At 36.3% G+C, this 27717-nt stretch overlaps 1 protein-coding gene across 6 annotated transcripts; it reads left to right on the forward strand.

The window, feature by feature from the left end:
* The first annotated feature begins 1311 nt into the window (after positions 1 to 1311).
* Ap1s2 (adaptor related protein complex 1 subunit sigma 2) lies at positions 1312 to 25846 on the forward strand. Of its 6 annotated transcripts, none has more exons than XM_032889847.1 (6): positions 1312 to 1500; positions 3532 to 3710; positions 8772 to 8880; positions 9901 to 10038; positions 19055 to 19147; positions 20191 to 21677. In XM_032889847.1, the coding sequence occupies exons 2-5, from the start codon at positions 3532 to 3534 to the stop codon at positions 19109 to 19111; spliced, it is 483 nt and encodes a 160-aa protein (XP_032745738.1). In that variant the 5' UTR covers positions 1312 to 1500; the 3' UTR covers positions 19112 to 19147; positions 20191 to 21677. The 6 variants fall into 6 exon arrangements, with proteins under 6 accessions (XP_032745738.1, XP_032745740.1, XP_032745742.1 ...); XM_032889849.1 differs by having other exon boundaries at positions 19055 to 19144; XM_032889846.1 differs by lacking the exons at positions 19055 to 19147; positions 20191 to 21677 and adding exons at positions 23518 to 23526; positions 24321 to 25846 and having other exon boundaries at positions 1325 to 1500.
* The last annotated feature ends 1871 nt before the right edge of the window (positions 25847 to 27717 follow it).

Below are 27717 nucleotides of genomic sequence, written 5' to 3' on the forward strand. Positions count from 1 at the left end.
TAAATTGAATAAACACAACTTCGCTAAAAATGTAGCATCTTTTCCCTTACATTGGTTAATTTACAATTCCTGTTTAGCAATCTCTGCAAAGAAAGGCATACCCAACAAATACTCAGTTCTGGCTTTTTTTTTTTCTTTTTTTTTTTTTTTTTGTAGGGACGGAGGTGAAGTAATGAGTAGCATTTGACATGGGAAATCCATCGCTGTCCAAGCAAGGTCACCTAATCCCGTGGATCTCCGCTCCCCTTATCTATAAATGATAAGTTGAACTAGATGATCCATCCATTCCAGCATTCAAATAAAACATAGAAATCCATCATATGCCCAGAACTAAGTCAACATTTCAGCTTTTAATAAATCTATCATTATTTTATAATTTTATTAGGCAACTCACATTTATCAGTGGTGTTAAAACCAGGCAGGGAGCTAGGTTGTTAAACGAATAAAATCCAAGGTGCACTAAACAGAAGCATGTGGGTAAAAGAGGAATTCGTTGTTCCAGGGCTTTTAGAGTGAGGCTTCATAGATGTGACATTAGAGGAAGGGCATGGCAAGCAGAGCGAGTCGTCAGCAAAGCTAAACTGGAACCCGGGTTGGGGAAGGTGGGGGCGAGACCGTGAGAAGGAAGCGGGATCTGGAGGACTAAGCGCTGTCTGGATTTTTGCAGCAGAGAGCGGACCACAACTCATCCAGTCCGCCGCACTGCTGGGCGAAGCAAGCCCTGCAGAAAGGCTCTTGCAAAGCTTGGGGCCAGAAGTGTCTAGGTTAGCTAGGGCTGTAGCACTGCGTTGGAGAGGAGGGGCCTCCTGCAAACGCGGGCGCGAGCACCACGAAAGCGCTGACTTGTTTTCCCCAGAGTTGCAGCACTCCTGTCCTTGCTCCCAACATCATCACCCACTGTCACATCTCCCCGTCCAACCCTCTGGGGACCCAGAGAGTCATCGGAGCTCGAAGTCAGCTCTTTGTAGTGCGGACCATCCTTAGCCTGCACCGCGGGGTCAGCTAAGGGCGCCGCGGAACCCCATCACCCTGCCACTGAGGAAGCCAGGACAGCCGGGTGCGCTGCGTCCTCGCGGCACGGCCATAAGTACGCAGGCGTGCCGGCCACAGCCAAAGCCGCTTCCGGGTCACGTGGCCAGACTTCCGGCCCTCGCCACGCCTTCCCTGTGGCCATTTGACCAATCGGCTTCTCGTTCTTGCCGGCAACTGTGCTGACTCTAGAGGCGGTTGGCGCCCCCTCGGCAGCTTGGCGCGCGTCCTCTGGTCCGCCTCTCAGCTCACCGCAGCCTGGGCTCCTCCTTCGTCCAGCCTCCAGGGCGGGATCTGTTGGCTCGCCCTACCCTCGCCGCCTAAGCCTGCCCTCCACCAGACGGGTCCCCTCCCCGCGGCACCACGGCTTCCCTTCAACAGCCAGGCGACGGGGGCTTCCCCTCAGCAGCTGCCGGTGCCTCAGTCTCCGCAGCCAGCCTAGCTCCGCCGCGTCCGCGGCCCGCAGCCGCCGTAAGTGTTGAAGAAGTCCGCTGAGGTGGCAGGGATGGAAAGAGGGAGAGATGGCCGGGGCGCGCCCTCCGCCGCCCCGTGAGCGCCCCGACGACCCCACCCCGAGTCCTCTTGGGGCGCCGCGCCCCAAAACTCACTTCTGGCGGCGGTAGCGCCCCGCTCTCCACTCTGCGGCGCGCCGGTGATACGGGGGACGGTCCTGGGTTCCACGGGGACCCCGCGGCACCTGTGGTTCGCGGATCGCCTCAAGTTTGACGGGGTGTTTTGGGGAGGGGCCGGGGTGGTGGCGACCGAGGACTTGGCGCCCCTGGCGGGCCAGCGGATGCCATTGTCTCTCTCCACTCCTTGCCGGTCACATCGCCCAGCTTTGGGCACTGACGGAGTGTGGTCCCGGGAGGAGGGGAGGCGTCCAAGACTGCGGGACCCCAGGGATGCTGGACCAGAGCCCACTCCAAGGCTGAGCTCATTGTTGTTTTTTGTTTTGTTTTTGTTTTAATACCAATCTGGAGAAATTGTTGTCCCAGGATTTGCGGCAAAATCAAAGCGAGGGAAAAGGAATACTTGTGCCACGGGTTTCGTCCCATGTTAGCACATCATTTGTTTTGAGGAAAATGCTTGGTTTCTTCGTTCTACAAAGTGTTAGGGCGGATACTAGACCCCGTTACAGATAGCCTAGAGCACACCCCTGTCATTAGCAAACTGTCTCTCCTGGTCGAGATTTAAGAAAACCGATCGGTTCCTTTCCCAAGTTCTGTTAACGGTCGGCGTTCAATGTCCAGTTGATGCTTTACTTGCCGTTCTCTTCGATGCCGCTGTCTTCGGGACTTACACGGGTAGCACTTTGCTCTCAATGAATTATATAGAGTGTTGTGTGGAGTAATAGCCAATTTTAACTTTATTAAAGTTAAATGGCTACGCCATAAATATCCGGATGTTTTCTTGGTGCCTTTTTGTTATATTGTGTGGTGGATTTCCTGTCGAAATTTAGAGCCAATTTGATTTTATATTAGTTACGTAAATTCCTCCTCCGTGTGTTCATGTTTAAGGTAGTGTGGTGAATATTAAGAATCGTCCTTGAGAGGATCTTACTTGCACTGTCACTGTTAAAGGAACTTAAAAAGGTTAAAACAGAACACTTATCCGAATTTTACCTTCAAATTAGCTTTACAGTACAGCCCATTTTTACCAGTTGAATTATAAAATACATGCCTTAGAAAACAGACTGACCAACAGACATGCAAATGCTAAGTAAATCCATACAAATTAGCTTCAGTATAAAACATACTCGAATCCAGCATACATTCAAATGTGTTTTTTTTGTTTTGTTTTGTTTTAAAAGATGTATACTGTGTGATGTCTCAAAATGTTGTTTTAAATTAAATATCCTGTGTTTCAATATGGGTAACTTTGGGTAAAGCTTTTTAAACTTCTATTCTCTTTTACAGACATTAACTCAGTTTTTGAGTGCTTATTTATGTTGTATTTTATAAAAGAGAAATGAAAACATAAAAATCGGACTTTTGTCTTTAAAATGTGCTGTGAAATATTTGACTAATATTCTGTTTTGTTTAAAATATGCTAGCATAAATTGAAGGGAGTGCTTGAAATTCAGCCTGGAACTAGAATAGCCTCAGGGTGAAAATAGTAGGTCTCCTCTTTCCTAGAAATGTACCTAAATCAACTACCTAATGTCTACATTTTCCTTTGATGCATGTAGAGTGGTGGAGTGTGGAACAGGTAGAAAATTGTTTCTTGAAATTATCAGAGTTTTTGTTCTTCAAAAAATTCACTCCAGCTTACCACCTGTTCTGCTTTCTACACACTCTCTTCTACACTTACCTACATACATATAGTAAGAAGATCTTTCCAAAAGAATTCCATGCTATTATAACCTTCATAGAAATGTTGATGGCTTATTGATCATTTGTCAGGGCGTTTACTATAACCCCCAAAGCGGCTCTGAAAATCATGTGCTCTTAACTGTTGCTCCGAGGTAATTGTATGTAATCTTGATTTTATTTATTTTAACAGATGCAGTTTATGTTGCTTTTTAGTCGTCAGGGAAAGCTTCGACTGCAGAAATGGTATGTCCCACTGTCAGACAAAGAGAAGAAGAAGATCACCAGAGAACTTGTGCAAACCGTTTTAGCACGGAAACCCAAGATGTGCAGCTTCCTTGAGTGGAGAGATCTGAAGATTGTTTATAAAAGGTAATCCTTTTTTTATTTATCAGAAAGGTGAAGTACTGTCAAGCATTAGGTTATTTCTAATGAGGAAATTGCAGACTTTTAGGTCAATAAACAAAGATTAATATTTAAATGAAATAAATTTGAAGGAAAACTTTCCATTTAAAAATAAGTACCTGCTATTTTGATTGCTTGCCTTAGGGAAATCATTTTTTAACTAATTATATAAACAAAAGAGACAATTATTCATGCTTAATCACCATTTTAGAATAATTTAATAGATTTATTATAGGAGTAAATAGGGTCAGTATTTTAAATTTTAAGTACTTTGATAAATTCAGATATGCATAGATAACAGTGTAATAACTCTTTCTTACAACAAATCTATAAAATAATAACCGATATTTGGTATTTCTTTTCTGATATTTAGAATTAATCTTATTCATAAATACCCTGGGCACATAAACTGTCTCATTATACAGATATTTAAATACTTTGTATATATACAGTATCTCTTTCCTAATAGCATTTATTAATTTGAAATAGACTTGTTGCTGTGAAGGAGTTATGCTTAGATATGATAATTTTACCAAGGATGGATATTTTTAAGTGATGTTGCAAAATAACTTGTTAAAAAATAGCTTTTTGCACAGTTCTTTTCTTTAATGCTACATATCTTTATTTTGTTGGTAAACAAACATTTTCTAAGCAAGTTTAAAGAAATATAATTTCTTTTTATAGAATATTTTGAGGGAACATTTCCTTATTTCTTCCCTTATTTCCGATCCCCTTTGAATAATTTACTGAATTTAAGATAAAAGCATTTCTTCATATAAAACATTCTCTTGTATGGGGAGTGCTCAGAGAACTAACAGTATGGAATTCAATGAAGGTAAAGAGAAGTCTAGTTTTCTATCACTACATTTCAAATATGGATGGGTTTTGTGGAGGAGGTGGCAGGGGAAGTCATGGAGATTAATAGGACATAGAGACCCTCTTAAGTACATTAGACTTCTCTTCCTTTCATAGAGAAATTCATATCGGTTTGGGTGATTTTGTATCCAACGTTTGGCTTAGTGTTTGTTGAGAAAGATCATAGCATTTGCAAACTGGAAGATGCCTTAAGAACACACACACACACACACACACACACACACACACACACACACACACAACCTTTTTGCCCAAGGATAGAATCGTGAATAAAACACGTAGAAAAGAATTGCTTTTCTAGAATCAGAAATAAGAATCCTGCACCCTGGATCAGTTGGTCTCTGCTCTGCACAAAAGACAGGTCCTGGATTTGAAAAACAGTTTATTGTTCAAATTTCAATTTATAAAAGATGAGAATTTGTGAGTGGTGAGTTGGCCCAAGGTCATATATACTAGTGATGGGCTTGTAGATGTGGAAAGATAGAGATCAGGTTTGTACTTTCTGCAAAGACCAAAGGTAAAAAGTGGCTGGGGAGTGGACTGAGACTGGCACCTGCAGGATCAGTAGGGGACTGCATCAGAATTGGTTCCTGAGCTGAGAGCCAGAAAGGAGACCTGTTACCTAGGAAAGAGGGATTGGAATCACCTTCTCTTTTTAGAGTTTGGCTTATGGGAGTAAGGTAAGCTAGGGAAATTCAGTTAATTTTGGCGGACAAGATTGATGTGGCCTATTGTTCCTTGGCCTCTGATGGGATGTGGGGCATGAGCGTGGAACTTGAGGGGTGGAAGTTAGACATAGAGTTATCAGCCAGCATTCAGCTGCAGGTGGAAGGGATAAAGACAGATGGAGCCTGCAGATTGAAGTGATAAAGAAGCAAAAGAGTGATGTTAGGTCAGTAAAATCACAGAGGCAGAGAGATATGAGAGTAAGAACACTAATTCCAGGTTTCCATGAAGTTCGCTAAAAGTGGAGAGCTCTTCGATTCTTGTGGTGAGAGTTTTATGCCTTGACTTTTGCCAGAACATTTTCAGTGGAGGTAGAGACAGAACTTTGGATATAATGAGGCAAAGGTGGAGAGGTAGAGAAACGAAACAGCATGTATAGAGTATTTAAGAGAGCTTTGCCAAGGACAGAAGAGGTTGTAATTATCCATAGACATGAATTCTGGATTCCTGGACAGGGTTTATAAAAGGTGTGAGAAGTTTAAGCTTATTTCTAGATAGTGAAAGGAGTCCCCCGTGTGGAGGAGGAAAATCCTAGCAAGACAACAAGCCCATGAATGGGCCATTCGGAGGGGAAAGGAAAGAACAGGTTGGAGCACATAAACCTGCCACTCTGCCCAGGCCATTCATCTCCCTGCCTTTTCAGAACTTCAAAAGAACTCCAACCCTGATCTGATACTTAGAGCAAAGTTTTTTCAAATAAAATTTGGAGTTGACAAAAAGAAAGATAGCTTTATTGAGATGTTTTGTATAGAGAAGACAAAATTTATAATGCTTTTCTCTATACTCCCTTCCATTTCACCGTAAGAACCTCATCTGCTGCCCACTTAACCGTGTGCTTTGTTAGTACCAGGGGATGCATTTTCTCTGTTCTGGCTGGAAGACCTTTTAAGCCAGAGACTTTCTACTGAGTGCCTGCCCTAGCACTTGCACTGTTCCTCTTAGTGTGTTATTTATGTCGTCTTTGTTCACTCGACCTGTCCACATTCTTCCTCCCTGAGCATTTGGCATACATGTTTTCCCTTGTGGTTCCGAGGAAGCACTAGGGTATTTGGGTAATACAGTTGAAAAATCTGAGGACTTACATTGTGTTCCCATTGGCCATTACCTAGTTTTGTGACTTTGAATGTGTTGTTTTGCCTTTGTTTCCTCATTTTTAAAATAAATGCTCCTGAAGATCCCTTAGAGACAGAACTTTATATGCCTAGTTTGTGCAGCATTTCATAGTAGCGGCAATTGAATTTCGGTCTTTTAAAATTAATTTTAAAACGCAGCCCCATGTTACTAGCTTGAGAATTTGTTGAAAGATACTTATTGATTTTCTTTACTAACAAAAGAAGTGCTACCGACATACCAGTGGGTGTTGAGAATTGTTTAGCTACATTCATGCACAGTCAGCTGATATTTAGCTGACTGAGGAGAAGTCATGTGTTTTGAATATAAGAATAGGCACTTTCAGATGTTCTGAGTGCCAGTAATTAGAGTAAGCCCTAATCCATGGTGCTAAAAATAACTAAACCTACCTCTCTTCTTACTAGTCTGTTAGTAATTGTGCTTCAGATTTAGACTTACAAATATGTACTTAGAGAACAAAATGAGCCTGTTATTGAGTTTGAAAGCACCATTTGGTCCTAAAAATAGGGAGTATTCTTCAGGTTCTCTTGGTAATCATTTACTAAATCTCTTTTTTAAAATCTCTTTCCCTTCTGAAGCTCTTAATATATTGCATTGAGCATATTTTAATTTGGCCAGGTGCAGGATTATTTTAATACAGTTCGCAGCTGTGGTTTTTAATAGAAAATTTGGGCTCCAGGGTCAAATTTCTGTTCTGAGCTGCTTACTCAAGCCTGGGTCTCCTATAAATGCAAATAATAATGATATTGTCACAAGGATGCTGTGAAGATTGAGATGGTAAAATACGCAAAAGCCTTGGCTAACACTTACTGTCTCCCTGATAGGGTGGTCTTCCTGGTGCCTGCTACTGCGCTCCTTCCTCTCTTCCCCAGCTTCCTGAAGAGGTCTTCTTACCATGCTAATAGATGTCTTTTTCTTGGAAAGAATAGTTCCCCATTCTTAGTGAAGGAAGCATTTGGAGGACTGAAGTTACCACTGAATGGCACAAGAAACCCTGCTTTGATCTCTACTACGACTGGAAAAAACCTAAAATAAATACTGTTGGGTTTTTTTTCCCTTTTAAAGTATTTTTAGTTGGTGCCTAGATACATCAGTTTTGCTCATTTTTAAATTTATGACTGGTATAATTTAGACCCCTCAAATGTTTTGTTGTTTAAGTATTTTGTTTCCTTGTAAAGAAAGAGGCTGTACCGTAGATCAAGAAGCCAGGAGAGAGCCCATACCGGCTGCCAACAGTAGCATAGGACGAGTTTGAAAATAATCTTATTGCTCACTTACTATTAATCACCTCTGCAATAGAGTTATTTGTTCTGTTTATAGAAACAATGTATCTGCCTTTTGGTCTGTCATTTTTATATCATTTAATCTTTAGTTTTCATAATGCAGAAAATCTCCTACATCAGTGATTCCCAACCTGTTGGTCATAACCCCTTTGGCAAACCCCTATCTCTAACAATATTTACATTATGATTCAAAACAGTAACTAAAGTACAGTTTTGAAGGAGCAATAAAAATAATGTTATGATTAGGGGTTCCCCACAACATGAGAAATGGTATTAAAAGGTTGAAGCATTAGGAAGGCTGAGAATCACTGCCTATGTCATTTGTGCCAGGCTCTCCAGATGCTGTTGAAGAGTATGGATTAGGGAGGATGGAAAGTTGGAAGGCTTTTTAAATGGATAAACAAAACAAGGTTATGGTGGGAACAAGATGAAGTTCTTTGCTCAAGTAGGAGATGGTGCCCTGTTTTATCTTTCCTGATTTCTCTTACTGGGAACTAAGGAATACATTGAAACGTCTACTCTGAGAGACCACAGGCTTGCAGATTAGAGATTTCTGTGTATACATTGTCCTTCAATAACATGTTCTAAAACATTGACAGTATCTTCAACAAGCCCTTCAGTTGGGATAAATTGACAGCTTGTTTTCTCCCATTTGCTTGTAGTGTGAATCAATCACACTGTATATTTTGTTCTAATTAAGTAAATTTAAGAAAAACTGGCTCAATTATATTTTTCAAATGCTCAGAAAGCAGTCTGAAAGGAAGAAAGAGCAAGATCAATTACTCCTAAGAGACATGATTGAATTATTTTTCTCTTTTCTTTTTGCCTGTGCTTTCCAAAATTTCTCTTGCACATTTATTACTTTTGTAATCTAGTAGAAAAAGAATTTGTTTTAAAAGAAGAATAAACATAATTATAATAAGCATGAGGACTTGTGCAACAGGACATGAAAATATATTTAGATAACATGATTATAGGGGTAACATTTTTCTGTAATTCCGTTTCATTACAGATATGCCAGTCTATATTTTTGCTGTGCTATTGAGGATCAGGACAATGAGCTGATTACCCTGGAAATAATCCATCGTTATGTGGAATTACTTGACAAGTATTTTGGCAGTGTGAGTAGTAGTTTTAGTTTTTATTCTGTCTCTTACAAGCTTATTATTTGAAGATTCTAACTGTATGGAGAGGACAAGACTGACTTATTTCTCATCAGTGTTTCTAGTCAACTTTCAGAATCTCTGGCCCCAAAGATGTACTCATTTAATTATAATAGTGAGAATAAGTTCTGAAATGGTAAAGGATGCTGGAAAGATAGCTCAGTTGGTGATGTGCTTACCACTCAAGTATGAGAACCTGACTTCAACCCCCAGTATGCATATAAAAAACCAGTGCTGGCTGTTGCTGCTGCTTCTTTTTAAATTATGTATGGGTGTTTTGCCTACGTGGACATCTAGGCATCACTTGTACACTTGCGTCCACAAAAGCCAAAAGAAGATGCCAAGTCCCTTGGAAGTAGAGATACAGATGCTTGTGAGCTCTAATGTAAGTGCTGGGAAATGAACCTTGGTCATTTACAAGTGCAGACAGTACTTTTAAATGCTGAGCCACCTGTCCAGCCCTGGCTTTTGCTTCTAATTCCCAGGATGGTGGAGACAGGTTGGAGCTCACTGGCCAAGCAGCCTAGCCTAGTCTGTGAGGCCTGGGTCTCAGTGAAAGACCTTGTCTCAAAAAACCAGGTAGATGGCTCGAGGAACAACAGCAGTGTACCCTCACACAAGCACACGCATGAAATAGAAGAATCCTATTCCTGACATTAGCATTCTGGAAGAGTAAAGGATATCATTCAGAATTATTAGCAGCTTAATCACATTACTCAAAAATGTGTATTTAAAGATCAGTTTTTATGAGTGAAAAATTATTACGTTGACTATATAGGGAGTGGTGCAGAACCAGGTCTTACTTGTAGGCTTTGTTTAAATCAATGGTGCTTAATCAGCAAGATTTCTATTTTGAAAAGAATTAAGATCAATTCAGTCTGATGAGATTTTATTCACTACCCAGTAGTGAATAAGCATCTTTGGCTTAAGTTTACCAGGCCTTGTTTTTGTTTGCTTATTTCTGTTGTTGCTTTTCAGGTGTGTGAACTTGATATCATCTTTAATTTTGAGAAGGCCTATTTTATTTTGGATGAATTTCTTTTGGGAGGAGAAGTTCAGGAAACATCAAAGAAAAATGTCCTTAAAGCAATTGAGCAGGCTGATCTCCTGCAGGAGGTAAGATCCGTAGGCTCCTGAAAAGGAACTAGCATGTTTCGCTTTTGCTAAGGACATCTCAGGCATTATTCCTACAAGTTTTAGAAATGACCTCAAAGCATGCTTGGTATGGAGTGTTCATGTGTCAGTCACATCAACTCACTTATCTATGAATGGGTGGTTCTCTGGGGGGATGGCCTGCCAGTCAGGCTCAGAGGACAGATGGCTTTAATTCAAATAAATAAATGAACCAAAAGAGAAATAAATGTATATATTAAAAGATGGAAACAATTGGCCAAAAATAACAATCATTTAAGAACTTGTCATCCTTTGTTTTGAATTACTTAAAACCCCTCCACCTTTTTCTTTAGTGTGGATAATTAGGAGTTGACTGTGAGATTATGACATTTCCTTTCCAAATTGGTTCATGTTTTCACCTCATGTCCATTAAGAGCAAATGTAGCCAAGCAATTGTTAGTGTTTTCTAATTAAACTTTTTAGAGAACCCTCTGGCTTTGTGTTAACAAAATTAACTTAAAATGAATTTGTACTTCTTTGTTCTTTTGAAATAACTAACCATTTCTGTCAAAACTATTATATTCTTGTCTTAACTTCCATATCCAGAACCATAGCAACCCCTTTTCCTTCTAATTGCCTTCACCATCCTGAGCTAATCATGTATTTGATGCTGAGGTACCGAGTTAAATTATGGTTTAGAGCTTATGGTGGTTATTACAATATAGAGAGTTTAGCATGAAAACATGTTAGTAAAAAAATAGGCTGTTTTCATTAAGATGTGTGTGTGTGTGTGTGTGTGTGTGTGTGTGTGTGTGTGTGTGTGTATAGAAACATAAATATTTGTGTCCTGTGGGTTCATTTACTAGAAGTGTTAAAAGTAGATTTGTTTTTGTTGTTTATTTTAACCCTTTATCTATTACATGTTAATTTTTTAATTACTAAAACAGACTTTAAATTCATTTTTAGTATTTCTTTAATTGCTAGCTTTAAAGGAATGACTAAGAGAAGAATAACTCTAATTTTCTGTTATAAGTTCTTTACTTTTGGTCTTTATAATGGAGGGAACTCCTAGTAAATCCTCTGTATTAGCTATAGGGCCTGTTTAAAGTTTTCTTGATATCATCCAGACTCTACAACTCCTAAATGTGAGGCTGCAGACTGTGTGTTTAATGTTGTGCTTGTCAGAAAATAGGTTGGTGAGTGCAAAACTGAACTATTTCAGTGGCAGCCTTCGTACCATCTGTTGTTTGGTAGTCAAATGAACACAGACCTTTTTCCTTGGGTGCAGTTTGCCATGATGGATTATTAATTGATTGCAAACATGTCATTTTAGAGGTTTGTAATTTTAACATCAGGTATGCTGACTCCAAGTCTATATTTTACTGTTGTGAAATTGGTTTTAAAGTTATCATCTCCTTCTGTTGTTTACTAAGGAAACTTAAAGAGCAAACAAACAAACAAAAATGATCAGGTCAAGTTAGGGATAGAGCTCAGTTGGAAGAATGTTTGCCCACCTTCATGAAGCCCTGACTTCAGTCCGTAGCTCAGCATAAACCAGTTATGGTGGTGTATGCCTGAATATGAACACTTGGGAATTGGAGACAGAAGAATCAGGAGTTAAAGGTCTGGACTACAAAGGGAGTTTTGGGGGAAGCTTTTGGGGGAAGCCTCAGGGTAACCTGAGGCCCTGCCAAAAATAAACCTAATCAAAAGTTAGGTCCCAGGATTGGGAATTGAAAATTTCTTCATATTTGTGTCTTGTCTTAATGTTTAATTATTATAGAAGTATAATCTCTTGCAGATCTTATTTCTCCTGTTTTTCATCATTTTCTGATTAATTTTTTGTTGTTTTTAAAGACATTTTTAAAGCTGCTAAAGTCCAGTTTTTGCTTTTAATGTGTTCCCATAGAGTAGTGCTTAGGACACTGATATCTCCTTGAATCCTGGGGTACTTTGTAAATGCTACTGGAAAATTGCTCTATGCATTATAATAGGACAACAACATCATGTTTACTTAATAGTGTGTATATCCCATGAGGTGATGATACAAAGCATTATTTTAGAAGTATGTGCTATTTATTACTTCTTAGACCTGAGGACGTTCACTGTTGTCATTACCAGTAGTTAGAACTTTTCATTGAATAGATTTATAGACAGTATTTTCAAAAGTCTCTTCTTGTTAGATTTAACACAATGCCTAGTACATAATAGTTTGAGATGTATTAGTCACTTCGTTGATGTCCTGAAGTGATTTTGTTTCTAGAATTGTTTAAGCATAGTTACTGTAGCTAAATTCATCCTAATATTTGAAGTGAAAGTACTAAAAACCTAATTTTAATATAATTTTTAATGTATTTTGACTTTTCTACTTAGTGTCAAAATTTTTATTTGGACTATTTTAACCCCAAAAATGTTTTGGGGACTGGAGAGATGGCTCAATGGTTAACAGCACTGGATGCTCTTCCAAAGGTCATGAGTTCAATTCCCAGAAACCACATGGTGGCTCATAACCATCTGTAATGGGATCCGATGCCCTCTTCTGATGTGTCAAGGACAGTGCAGTTATATATATGAAAAAAATCAAAAAGATGATTTTGATTTAACAATGAACTTAATCTATTGGCTTAAGAGTATATATAAATTAAAATAATTTTGATTTTTATATATTTTATAATATCTATTCAGAAAATTTGTTAAAAATTTGCTTTTCCACAATTTATTTCAATATGTAACTTAGGTAGTCTTTCATTTTGTGGGCAGACAGTGCAGATAGCCAGTGGCTAAAGTAGATTTTCTCCTGCTATCATGCTACAGAACAAAACAAATATATATATATATATATATATATATATATATATATGAATAAAAACTGCCAAAATATTAGTAAACATGATTTAATAGTATACTTTTCATATTTGACATTTGCAATCAATTCTGTGTTTATTTCTTTTGGTTGCATGAACTCATAATTACCTCTGGGAGGAAAATCGCAGAAATTGGCCTATTATTCAATTTGTTACTACTTGACTGTTAGAATTTAAAACATGTCCTCTCAACATGCCACTGGTACTAAAGTTGATTTTTATATGAAGATATGACACACTGAATTTAATGAAGGTATTATATTCTTTACAATGCTTAGCATATTTCCCTCCCCACATACCTAGTTTGGGGGTGATATTGTGAGGGCTAATGATGCCACTGAACTTATTTTATAAGCACATATATTGATGGTGACAAAGGAAATAATAGTATGCCTTTTTTCCTGTAAAGTCAGGCACTTACCAGCTTTTTTCTGCTCCTTAATTTTATAGAGCCAGAATGAAGAATGGGGAGGTTTGTCTGAGGATATCTTATGATAAAGAACAGTCTAAGACTTTAGTTCCTTTGACCCCCAACTTATTTATTGGTAACTACTAAATTTACCATTTTCGTGGCATGAATACAATGGCACTATGCAGAGACTGTTGCACGTGAGATGATTTCAAGTCCTTGCTTGATCTCTGAAGATCAAATAGTTAAATTGTAGGCATCAGGCTTGATATAACCCTATCGGTACATGCATGATGATGTTGATCAGCGCTTTGAGATGTGTAGACCTTTCTTTCTTATACTAACAGCATCACTTTGAAATTCATGGGGATTTTTTTCTTTTGAGCTTTGTTTGCTGTTGGTATTGCTTCTCACTAAAGTAATCCATGAAATGGAAAAAGGTGAGGTACCAAAAGCAAGCACTGTACTCATGAATTTGCTTCTACTTGAAGATGATCCACTTTATGAATAGGGTGACTGGACTTGCAGATGTTTGTCTGTCTAGTCTAGAACATGATAGTCTATGGAGAACTACTGCTGCTAAAATGGATTTGTTTTAGTGCTGAGGCCTGCATGAAATATCTTAAATAGTTTGCTGCGTCTTTGTGAAAGTAATCATTAATCTGTGGGACTGCATAAAAATGGAAAGGTAAGAATCTTGAGAGAAAGGATGATTTCTGTAAAGAAATGAGTTTTTTATAATAACATTAAGCAAATTAGTACTTCTTAAAATATCTTACAACATGAAGATTTAAGTTTTTCAAAAAATTAAGCCTTGCTACTTTAAGAATATTTAGGTATGCTAGAGAGACTCAAGAATATCTTAAATTGTGTAAAAAGCACGTAACTTTTCAACTATATAAAATTGTCATTTAACAGCAAAACAAAACATTTTATTATAAATATTTTGCTTTATTTTCTTTTGCTTTGTTTCCTTTAATAATATAAAACCCCTAAAATTCTTTAGTAAGTACTACTCTTTCATGTTATAACTTTTAAGCCTAAACCTCTGTCTTTAATTGGTTTAAAGTTATGATTATTAATGCAAGAGCACTTTAAATGTAGTTTGGGATCTGCTAGAACAGCTATGGAGAAATAAAATTGTATTGATACTTGAAACAGGCAATCCAGAAGCAGGCAGATAGACAATGCGGAATAGAGCTCTATCCTTTAGCTTTATGTATAGAACCGTACAATATGACTAGTGTCATACAATATAACCAGTGTCATTGCTGTCTGGTTTTCAAGTTGTAATCATTTTGTTCTATGTAGTTTTAGTCAGCCTCCTCTTCTTCCTCCTCCTCTTCTTTCCCCCTCTCCTCTTCTTCCTCCTCATCTTCTTCCCCGTTTTCCTCTTCTTCCTCCTCCCCCTCTACTCCTCCTCTTCTTCCTTTTTTTTTCTTCTTTGGAATTTTGAAACCAACCCCTTGTTTCTTTTCTAACTCATAGTGAACTCATGGTAGCTACTGTGAGCTCTTTGTTTCTTGTTTTTGCAGCACCTAGGGATAGAACTCAGGGTAATGTCCACCCTAGGCAAACCCTCAGCCATAGTCCTATATCCCTAGCTTCACGTGGCTTTTTTTAATGATTAAAATTTGTTATAATTTAAATTGTCAATTATTATAAATTTGATCTTGAAACAATTTTTACTAGAACTCATAGTAATACAGTTTTGTATCACAATATATACAAAGTACAAAAATTATTGAATAATATTCTCACTTGCTTTGCTCTCTCAAATTTTGTCTTCTATTCCATTTTTCTTTTTTTTTAAATGTCAATCTTAACCTTCATAATTGATTTCATGATCCTAGAGTTAGGACCTACTAAGAGCATATTCTTAGTGGTCAGTGGTGGTTTTTATTCACTGAACAGTACTTGATGAAAAATTTTACATTTGAGTTATTCTCCTACTGACATTATAATTTGTTTCATTTCCTCTGTTACTTTAAAAAATAATTTCCATAGCAGAAAACTTAGTAAATAATCTTATCCACCAAGCGGAGCCAATTAGATGAACTCTGCTAAATAACCTATGCTACACAGGCACAGCTACCAAAGAATTATCCAGCCCCAAAAGTCAGTTGTGTTCAAGTTGAGAAACCCTGACTTAATTTAACACTTTGAACTAAAATTTCATTTTTCATTTATGAATTGTTACATCTTTTTAATATACTGAATATATGTACTATTCAGTATAAATAATGGCTGAAAATTAGAAATACTAAGGAGTGCAAAAAAAGTTAAAATTGTGAAAAGAAGAACATGTTAACACATAAATGGCTATAAAAATCACCCCGGTGATTCATACAAATTACTTTTGCCTGATAACTAGCAACTGGGGAGATAATGTATGGTTGCCTTTAGAACCTAACCCACAGCAAAGCTTATGGGATGTCAAGGAATGATCTAATTTCCTCAACAACTAGATCTGTTCACTTCTATTAAGGTAATTGAGTTTTTATGTGGAAACAAGATTGAATCTACCCTGCAGGCAGGCAGAACTCTATTGAATTTGTTGATTTCCTCATCCACTTTAGGATGTGATCATGTCTTAAAGAAAGGCTAAAGTCACCAGACGTTCCATAGTCAGACTTTCTGTTGTTACCAACTTTTTATTCTTCCTCATCCCATTAGACCTGAAGAGTTTGTTTGAAATTCTATGAAATCGTTTGTTTGGAAAACTGATTAAATTTAGAGTATTTCAAGGCAAATTCACCTACACTAGAATAATCTTAAAATATTTCTTTACTCTAAGCTAAGTTTTCTGTTGTTTTATTTTAAAAGTATAATTAGATGCCAGAGAAAGTAATTTGTCCTTAGTATCATATAATTAACAGGTTTAAAGTAGCATTTGTAAGACATAATTTAAAAATTACTCAACGTGTTATTTTTAAGAAAACAATAATAGAAATAGATGAGTAGTCCAGTATGGAAGACCAAAGGACATGACTAAGTAAGGGGTGAAAAAAGTCTTTGCTAAGGGAATACAAATTAAAATTCCAACTAACCCTTTTAAACAATTTTTTCTTGCAATAATAAAAGACATTCTTGTTACTGCTTGTAAACACTTAGCATTTTATTTCATTAAGGATCAGTTTTTGTGGTGTCTGTTTCATGATGAAACATGTACTATATCTTTTGTCCCATTAGGTACACATCCAAATAGTTTATCCAACTAAGAAATGTGTATATTCATGCATATCTATGTATGTGCACCAAGACATAGGCTCTGCATGATATTAAGCCATTAGAATATACCCAAATGTTCATCAGTGGGAAACAAGTAAAGAGAATTACAGTAGTCATACCTGCCATTGCTAATATCATGTAAAATAAATAAGAATACATTTCCATGGAATGATATGGAAAGATACTGAAGATATATGAAATTACAAATGATCAAGAAGCAGGATATTGACTATCATATAGCTCCTCCCTCCATCTTCAAATGAGAAAAACAAACGAGTTTTAAAAAATTTTTATATTATATCATAAATTTTGGTGGAAGAATGCTGCAGTCTGAATGAGAGTTTATATTGACGTGTTACAGATAGACTGCACCGGGTTGGGGATTTAGCTCAGTGGTAGAGCGCTTGTCTAGCAAGCACAAGGCCCTGGGTTCAGTCCTCAGCTCCGAAAAAAAAAGAAGAAGAAAAAAAAAAGAGTCACAGATGGACTGTACCATGAGTCCTGTCATCTAAAAGGTGCCTTATAAAATTAATTGCTCAAAAATAGAGCTTAGTGGTTTTGTATATTGTGGTGCCCTTTGGGGCTTCAACCCAAAGAGTATTATTTCAGAGTTGAGCATAGGATGTTTGCATGCTTTGCCACAGAATTCAGTTAGGATCAATAAAAAGGACCCTGTGTTGTAAAACGGGGGATAAAATACACTATTTTATAATACAAGGAGTATGGAAAGAAACTCCTCTAAAAACAAGTAAAGTAAGGTAATAAACTTGAAATCACACTTTCTTATATTTGCTCTTCATTACATATATTTTTTCCTTTATCACATTGAACTAGAGTCAAGAGAGTAGCCGTTCAGTCTTGATATCTAACACCATTAGCTTACATAAGTATCTCTCAGTTTAACAGTACTTAAGCCAATGCAATTGCTATTTTACAAGTATTTAAGCTTTCTGGTTAGTTTTACTTATGAGTCACATCATAAACTTATAATGGTGAATGAATATCTAGGAAAACGTATGGTACTAGGGCCTGTCTTTTCTTAGGAAGACAGGTAGTTTTGAAAAGAGAGCTAAGTTGATTCTTGTCTGGTGTGTTTGACATCTTAAACTTGACACACTCCATCTAGTCCTTTTGTAGCTTGAGAGTGAAACTATTCTTAGTACAGAGGAAAGATGAAAAAGCATGCATACTGACGAGAAGGAGCTCATGCAAAAAGTAATGAGCATTAGGAATAAAGGGGAAAGTATACTGTATTGGAAGGGGGGGTGGGACAGAATCAAAAGCACTGGTTGTAGGCAAGAAATGTCTCCTTTGTTATAAGGCACTAATGGAGTAAAGCTAGAGATCTTTTATCTTCATGAATTAGATGAGCAAACTTGAGAAAGTTCTTATTCTTGGACTTGAAAAATGACATCTAGAGGAAAACCACTGGGGACTGGAGAAAGAGGAAATAACTAGTAAAGTGTGGGGTTTGGCAACAGAGTCACCAAAGAGTAAATTAGTGCTGAGCAAAGGGATTGTCCAAAAATGAAGGCTCATTTCGGGTTGAAAATAACGCATTTGTGATATTCATAAATTCAGTTTGCTGGGTTATATATATGACTGCTTTCAAAGGTGCCCATGGGAAGAGCAAGATAGTAGACCTAGTTGTGCAGGGTCTTTTGTATGCTGTGATGGGCTGTACCATCACCTCTAATTCTTACATACTTGTTTTTTATTCAGAAAATGTAGTGATAATATGAGGGTCCAGAATACTGACATTTATGTTTATATCCTTTGTATATGAAGGGGGAAAAATCTTGGTCAATTACAGTCATAGTTAAATCTTTTACCTGAAAGTCCAGTGTTAAATGTTAAGTAGTCACTAAAGCACTTATTTATAGCAGAACTTCTTTAGGTGTTAACAGTCTGAACTGGACATTTCCTAGTGCCCTAAAAATGATTAAAGGATACCACTTACTATATATATACCACCATTTAATTTTGTGCATTTTAGAGGTGTCTTTCTTGAAGGATGCTCTTTCAGTAAAGAGGGGTTTCTTCCTATAAAGAATATTCTTGAAGTTGATAGGTGCTAATTTCTTGTTTTGGTACAGTAGTATGGACCCCTGGCTTTAAAAAAGTAGTTTGGCTTATCCTCAACCCTTTTGCTTTCAAAAGGATCATTAAAAACAAAAACAAACAAGCCAAAACCTGTTAGTTAAACAATGGCAGTGCCAGGGGTGGCTATATTTCAAAATTGTTCGTATAGAACTTTTGTTCTTGTAAGTCTTCCCCAGGAAATAATGACTGCATTTTATTCTATTTTTAATTTTATTATAATTTACTTTATTCAACCCTGTTGGGAAACCACGTTTCTCTTTCAATAAGCATAAAAATTATCATGGTTGGCTTTCATATGACATGATACAAAGTTAAGAAATCAAAAAGTTTAAAAACTGTAACATAAAGGCAAAGAACTGGTATTGAAGTATAAGATTATTTGAGACTTAAACTTTTCTTGTTCTCTCTCCAGAAAACAGAAAATATGTATCACAGCAAGAGTTTCATTGGGTATAAGAAAGCATACTAGAATACGTGCTGGAGTACAGACATGCATCAAAATGTAGTAGGATATATGAATTCAGTTTTAATTATAAATTTGTCAAGTTTATTATTTGTGTTTTGGCATTATTTGGAAAATTAATTGCAATACTAATGGAAAGCCCTATTATTTCATTAAATTGATGGTTTTTAGGAAATTTTTCCCTATAATTCATAATTGGGATTATAATTTACCTTTTATACAGAATATTGAAATTGGGTGAGAGTCATTGACAAAGTATTTTTAAATATAGTAAATTATTAGTAATGTTAGTACAGACGAGGACTTTCCCTGTGAGAGTGAAAGCATCTGTAAAATGAAGCATTGGGCATTTGTTACTAATATTACTTTACTTTCTTGTTTTATCATTGCACTATTCTAAATGGGAAAGGGGCAGCTTTTGTAGCCTAATATTTTAGAGTTCTAACTTCAGAATTCATCTGGGATGCTGTAAGGTCCATTTAAGACCCCACCTTGGGTTATTTTTGTCACTTTGATGTGAGAACATCTAGCATCTTATTAGATTTATTTATAGGGAGATATTTAAAAATTATAGGGAGTGCCTTAGAATCATTTGAAGACTTTCAAAAAATTAATCTGTAGCCTCAAAGTCAATTTTTTAGCTAAGTCAACAATCAAAAGCTTTCATAGGTACTTAAGAATACCATATGGTAAATAGTTTTAACTTATTGGGAAGCTTTTTCTCTGGGAACTCTTCTTAGTGTAATAGGACCCTAATAAATGGAACATACTGGTGAAAAGGGAGTATTCTAACTGAACTTGCCACTAAATTAGCATTGAATTTAAACTGGCAATCTTTTCAGATTAGTAATAAGTACAGTGCTTTAGGATTCTGTAGAGTGTAGGTCATCTTGTTTACTGTTACATCCCATGAACTTGAAAAAGATAAATCTGAACTGGGCATTAAGAACATAAATGTTCAGCCACAAACCAAAGAACAAAAGCAAATCTGATGCTTTAGGTAATTTTACTGTGAACTAAGCATTCTGATTGTGTTTCCATCAGCTTGTATACTGTGTGTAAGAATATATGCATTTCTTTTGTAGCCACGCCATGAATATTTTAATGTCCCTGTGTACTAATGACTGCTCATCGACTATGCAGAATTTCACAGAGGAAATAGAGAACTGATATACTTATGAAAGAAAATGTCCTCAGCTTGGTGACTAATTCTCCTGTAAAATAATATATAGCATCTTAGAACTAGTACCTTTATGATTGTATTTTTTTCTGTGCCTATTCTTAATTCTATTTATTTTGTATATGATATTGACATAGTTTTTTCTGTCTACTACTGATTTCTTCTTGACAAAATATGACTTGTGAATGTTTTGATTAATATTCTGAACACATACAAGTTATCATTAGTAAATCATCTGTGATTAATCTTATGAGAGTATAAGTGAAAGACCGGGGACAATCACAAATGTTTACCAAAGAAAACAGTTAGGAGCTCAGGCAAAATTAGGCACACACAATATTTAATGTAGTTTGATCTTCCACTGTTGAAGAAAGCCAAGCTTTATTTAGTGCTAAGATTATCTTACAGTCTGTATGAGCTAATATGTTGGACTGTATCACATAAAAGTGTATTTTGGAACAATATAAGAAAAATCAATTGTATAATTCTCTAAGATCTAAGGTTAAAACATTTCAATTTTTAAGAAATTTTGTATTGCCAATATTTATTAAGCCACATTTGTGCAGTGTCAAAAGTCCCTTTATGAACTGTCAGAAAACTATGTCACAAAGTCTCCTGTATTGTTGCTCAGTAACAGCCCTTGAGTCAGTAATACTGAGCCTACCCATGTGATACAAAAATTCAGATAATCATTTTTAATATCCAAACATTTATAGTTTATTAATTAATGGCTTCCTAATTAATATATTAAGCCTTCTTCTAAACATTCAGTGATGTGTTAACTATGCTTGTATATTTTGGAATACTAAAAACTTTTAATATTAATTTTATATAAATATGGTTTTAATAAGCAGCAAATTGAGAGTTTAAAGCCTAAGTAAATTTTTACTAAACAATAACTTAGGAGGCATGGTAGTGCATGCCTGTCATCCTAGTACTTGGGAGGCTGAGGCAAAAGGAAGATGAGGTACTATAGTACCTAGGGCATCCCTGTCTCAAAAGACAAAAAAGCTAAGTATGCCAAAAAACTCTAGTAACTTCAGAAGGTACCCATACCAGTTTCCCACTGAAAGAAGATCTAGGAAATGTTTTAGGAAATGCAGTGTTAGGCAGCTGTACAGCTCAGCGCTCTCCATTGCCATCTGCAACATCACAAAGCATTGGTCTTTCATTTCCATTTTTCCCATCCTCCCACATACATGTTGTTCATCTGATTTTAATGTTGCATAAATATGCATTGTCTCATGCCTGTTTGTTTTGGTTGCTGTGTGCTGAGCTGTAAGAAAATGTTGTGCTTTTGTGGGGGGATTATCTGTATACAGCTGCTTGCTTTAAATTAGCAGATTCTGAAATAGCTTTTCTTGCATGTCTAAAATAAAGTATTGCATGTACTTTGTCTCATGTGAATGACTTCTTTCTTCTCCATCCTTTTTGATAAAATAACATTTTATATTTTCATTTCTCCAGGTAATTTTTTAAGTTGTGATTTTTAAAAAAAATAACGATTTCTAAACCTACAATAGTACTAAGTATATTCACATCATTGTACAACAGATCTCCAGAACTTTATCATCTTGCAGAACTGAAATTACATAACTCATCAGACAACTACTTCCCATTTCTCTCTTACTGAAGGCAGGCCCTGGTAACAACCATACTATTTTAATCGTTTCCCTAAATAATTTTGAGCTACAATTTCAGTGTAAACTTGCAAAAATTACATTTTGAATTATAAACACTTTGGAAAAACATTGAACTTGCCCAGTCTTAAAGGAACATAATGTATAAATTAAACTAGACCTTTAGAAAGGGCATATATTATTAAATAATGCTTATTCAGAAAGCAACTTGGCTCTCTTCAGACCACAGGCAGTGAGCACCTTGGAGAAATCTGATCAGCTCCAGGGAGTAGTTATGGGCCATTTTTATCTAGACACGCTGAACGTATAAACTGTATAAAATTCAGTGTAGGGATCCTTTAACAAATTAAAGGTTACATGAAGTTTTAAAATGATTTAATGTTAAATGGAAATAACTTTTAAATTTACATGTACTTTGACTCATGGGAATGACTTTTTTCTTCATCCCTTTTGATAAATATATTTTAGATTTTCATTTTTCCGGGTAATGTTTTAAATTGAGTAAAAAGACAGACAAACATAGAACTCACCATTTTAACCATTACTGAGCCCACAGTACAAAATAGTTAAGTCATTCACATGTCACTCACGGTATATTTAATGGTTAAATAAAGCCAAACATTTGAAGCGGGGGAGATGGGCATCTATCACTATTGTTATTAGACTGTCTTTAAAAAAAAAACTATCATGAAAACATGTAGACAAAAATAGAGAATCCCATACAAAGTATCCATACATACATTATTCAGCATCAATAGTTATCAACTTCACATCCACTTCCTCAAGCACAAACCCTAAACAAACTGATATTTCATCTTAAATGCTCCAGCATTTATTCCTAACAGCTAAGAACCACACCAAACAAAACGGACTGGGACTAATTTTGTCTTGTGATTGGCTGATTCACTCCGTTTTTCTAATTATCAGAGGGAAATGACTTCTTACAGTTAAATTAGGTTCCAAAGACATTTTGTATCAGATAGTTCATAGACCTTCAGTCCCTCCAGCTTGTTTTTCCCCCACTCTTTGCCATTAAAAAAGCAAAAAGAAGCCTTTTAATACCAGTTTGCTACATTCCTATTTAGGTGATTATATTCTTGTGGCAATGTTTACCTTTCTCTTTTATCCTCCATCTTTCTTAGATCTGTAAGCTGATTAGATTGAAGTTAAATTAGTGGGGGGGGGTTATAAGTGTACATCAGAGATTATACTACCTTTTGGGAAAATGTCCCTTTTCACTAAAGCTGATTTTCACCCATTTTTCATTACTAGACAAGCATACTAACAGATATTCTATGATTTTTTTTGGCTATGGTTTTACTACTAAAGGCTAAACCCTTCATTTAGATTTTAGTTATATAACTATCAGCTAATATTTTTGAAGCACTTTCTTTAAATCAGGCATTGAGCCTTAAACTCTCTCAACAAATGGAGGTAAGTACTACTATTTTTGTATCCAAAGTATGAAAACAACAGACTTTAAGTCATTTAAGATTTCACTGTATAGAGTCCTACCATTCAGTCTAACATTCTAAAGATTCCTGGTGTAATTTAATTTTTCTTTTCCTTGTTTTGTGCTGTCTCATGATTAGGATGCAAAAGTAAGTTTATTGTTGGATAACAAAATCTTACATTGTTTTCCTCTATTAAAGTAACAGTGTTGCTTTTTAATTACAAAATTGGTAGTAATAGCTAAAGTCTGACCTATATGGTCCTTTTTTTTTTTGTAGTTTAGTGTACAAAATCGGTCAGTTTGGAAAACTTTAAAATACCTCTCTTAGATTTGGCTGAGTTGTCTTTTGACATTTCAAAACAAATATTCATTCTTACATCAAGACAAAAATGATTTTTGTACCATAGTTTTTTTCCTGTATGTCACCTCCACCAATGCCAGTGGTTGCCCAGGGGAGGTCTGGGAAGGTAGCTATTTCTAAACCATTGCAGTAGACAGTTAAGGAAAAATTATACAAGGCAGACATTTCTCTTGATACCATGTGACAAAACTGAACATCAAAAGTATTAGAAAACTAAAAACTTGAGGGAAAGGAGCCTTTTATTTGGAAAGCATTTTGAATTTTAATATTTTAGATAATATTTTTCTGTATGTAATTTCACACATTGCTGCTAGTTAGTTTACAATAGGCTTGATTGCTTCTGTGTTATAGCAATGGTGCCCAGCACATTAGTCAATGATAGGTACTTAGTAAATGCTGAAAACATTCTTGGGACGTTTTAGGCACAAATCTGAAAACTACCGGCTGTTACTAGTAGATTGCTCCTGCGACCCTGAATTGCCTCTTGAATCTCTAAAATGAGCATGCCCTTCGTGTGAGCTTTTTCTATTCTCAAGACACTGGGTATCTGCTTACCAGAGTCTCACATTTTCCCTCCACAGGAAGCTGAAACCCCACGTAGTGTTCTTGAAGAAATTGGACTGACATAACTGTCCTCCCTTGCTGATGACTTCTTGTGGCATTTCACACTGTAGATGGTCACTGCCTCCCATGTCCATGTTAGCTAACGGTGTAAGATGATGTCTTGTCAGTATTACTGTTTTGCTAAGCTGCTTCATTCAGGCCTACCCAATTTTTTTTTTAAAGGGAACTTTGGTTAATCAAATGATAAATTAAGGGACATAAATATGAATTAGGAAGATGTAGAAAAAGTAACATACCATTTCTGGACATTTTAAAGTTTAAAGGTCAGTCTCATAATTATGTGCTTATATAAAAATATGTCTATTACATGTATATCCAACAATTTGGCAAAATATATTTACAATTGTACTTCAACAAGGAAACTTAAATTATGTGAAACCTGGTTTAATGAAACCAAAGACTAGAGTAGCATTTCAGTATATATAAGAATGAAGGGAATTGACATATGAATGAAAGTTTATTGAAAATTTAAGCAACCAAATTTATACCAAAGACCCATATTAGATACAACATACATTAAAACAAAAGGAATATAGATGCTTTTAGAGGACTATCTTAGAATGATGCTGTTTTATACTAAAATTCATTAAGTATTCTGAATGAATGGGACAAGGAACAAAGACTTTCCTAATCTTGAGCACATAATTTTTAAGGCCAAGTAACATTTGATTCCCTGAGGTGAAGTTTTCGTGGTCATAATCATGTAGTTGTTTTTGATGCCCCAAATAAAATAGGATGGTTAATTACCAGGTATTCTTCATAATAGTATGTTGCTTTCCTCACAGAGTATTACATAAAGTCATTATCTAAAGCATGAGTGTTCCTTCTAGGGTGCTTGTTAAAGCCAAATTTATTTTGCTTCCCTATTGCTTCCTTCCAGTTTAGAAGTGCTGCAGACTTGACAGCAGCTCCCTATCCTTTCATGTCACTGCCTAGTCGTCGGAAGTCTTATGACAGCTTAAAAGATACCTTTCGTATAGCAAAGTGAGAGTTGACTGAAGCAAAGTGGCATTGGTTGGCCCTATATTTTTTTGAAGCTGTATAAATTCCTGGCATCACTTTTATACATCCTGACACATACCTGAACACATCTCCCTGATTTCTATGTTCCCTTGTAATATGCTAGGCTGGAGTAAGCTTTGCTGTGATTGTGAACAACTTTCAAGCCACCTGAACACTGTCTTATCACATCACCAATTAATGGTAATAAATGTTCTGCAAACACTGTGGTGTGCTTTTATCTCTTTCCAAAAGTTTTGTTGAACTAGGAGGAGCTGTTAAAGGAAGGGGTTTTTTTCCAATAAAATGTTGACAATTCCTCTCATCTGACACCTCACCCCTGCACTGAAATGTGGTTGCAAGTACACATGAAAATGGCAGAAGGGTCAAGGAATGTTCATGTACTTCAACTCAGTAAAAAAATCATATGGATACTATGCTATCAAGGACTTACACCACATTTTCAATTAATAAATGCCGCTTTAAAACCATGATGCAATTGACTTTTATACGCTTTCTGATTTAGCAACTCAATTATTCCAGATTAGTCAAATGATATCCAAATGACAAATTCTCGCCTCCTCCATTTGAGAAAGTTGCTAGTACATGCAACAGAAACAGATTAATATTTGCTGACTGCGTTGCCTAATGTAAGCCACAAATCAAAACTTCTAGTTACAATAAGAGCATGGTTTGGGACCTTTTGCTGCTGCAAATAGGAATTATTACATTCAAACCCTGAGATATTTAAGAACAAGGAAAGTATTCTCATCAAGTTTTGAAAGAGACATTTGTAGGTCTAAAGTAAAGGGCCTTTGTAAATGAAACTGTTCACTTGTTCGCCTGTGAACTTCTGTCAGTGATGCAGAGTTGAATCATAAGTAGAAATCTGGTTTATCACAGACACATGCAGGCACACATCCATTATATGATAAAGCTCAAAGTTACTATCAAGGTAATGACCAATCAGATTTTCTAAACTTTCCTTAGGCCTACTCTATACAGGCCCATTAACATTTGAGGAGAAAGTCCTCACTTGCTTAATTGTCCTGAGCTCATGAAGATGGGTTTTATTTCCTTTCCCATTATGCTCTAAGAATTCTCAGCTTTAGGACTGGGTATGTACCTTACTGATAAGTACCCTTGCCTACCATGTTGAAGCTCCAGCATCACACATACAAAATTATCGTTACATAATCTTGGCTGCAGTTTGAACAGTATTTTAAAAATACCAAATGTACTTAAAAGCCATACATTAATAAACCCAGTAAATCTAGAAGTCTATAATTTTGGGGATGAAGCAGGCATTTAAAATTGAAACAAGTTGGATTTTGTTAAACTTTCAATACTTTGTACCTGTTTTTTTTTTTTTTTTCTTTTTGAAAAATGAGGCAGGGCCTCACTCTAGCATCAGCCTCCCAAGTGCAGGGAATACTGGCATAAGCTACTGCACATGCCTTCTATGCATCTTTAGTGAATTCTCAAATGTCAGATTGCTAAATGCCATGCAAATTTCGAGGCCCAAAGCGTGACAGTGAAAGTCTGAGAAGGAGAAGCATCTAGGAAAGCAAGAATAATGCACATAAGCCTACACTCACTTCTCTTCACTGACCACTCGTGATTGTTACACAAGGGCAGTTTTAACAGCGGATGTGTTCAACGATGACAACTCTAATTTTCTGGGAAATGACAAATTCCTTTACCTCTATAAAAATCTTTCACAACACACTATTCAAGATGTAACCTGACAGACCCCAGGAGAGGGCAGAAATCTAGATATGGGGAAAGAGAAGTATAGAAATGGGTACTTCAACACTTTGAAACAAGAAATAAGTTTAGAGGAGAAAATCAACTTGTACATATAGAAAAGATAAAATACAATATTTTAATAGGAAAAATGGTAAGTAAAAAAATAGTGATAATAAAAACAAGCACTTCAATACCTAAAACCTGCCAAGCTAGCAAATATCAAAGTAATAATTCTATGCTGTGGGAGCTATAAGGTTAAAGTGACTTTTTTTATAGTCTTCCTGGAAGGAAATTTGGATTACCTTTCTTGATATAGTTTATTCTAAGAAATCATTAAGGAAATCTAAGAGGGTCACCTTTAAAAAACCCAACAACTGGAACACTGTCAAATCCACTGGTAGATGCACTTACTCTATGTAGTACATAAAAATAAGAATTTTGGAACTTAAGAATCAGATTAATGAAATGAGACAATTGAGTGAAAATATCAAAGCTATATGCAACCTTTGAATTAAAAAATAAAGTATGTCAGGCTGGAAAGATGGCTCAGTGGTTAAGAGCCCTTCTAGAGGATCTGGGTTCAGTTCTCAGGACCCACATGACAGC

Source organism: Rattus rattus, chromosome X (genome assembly GCF_011064425.1).
Source record: "Rattus rattus isolate New Zealand chromosome X, Rrattus_CSIRO_v1, whole genome shotgun sequence".
Lineage (NCBI taxonomy): Eukaryota > Metazoa > Chordata > Mammalia > Rodentia > Muridae > Rattus > Rattus rattus.

Bases quoted from the DNA above. Each gene is read 5' to 3' on its own strand.
- Ap1s2 (XM_032889847.1), top strand. From the start codon at position 3,532: ATGCAGTTTATGTTGCTTTTTAGTCGTCAGGGAAAGCTTCGACTGCAG. The intron at 8,881-9,900 runs GTGAGTAGTAGT...GTTGCTTTTCAG, and splicing joins TTGACAAGTATTTTGGCAGT to GTGTGTGAACTTGATATCAT. The intron at 10,039-19,054 runs GTAAGATCCGTA...TTCTCTCTCCAG, and splicing joins AGGCTGATCTCCTGCAGGAG to AAAACAGAAAATATGTATCA.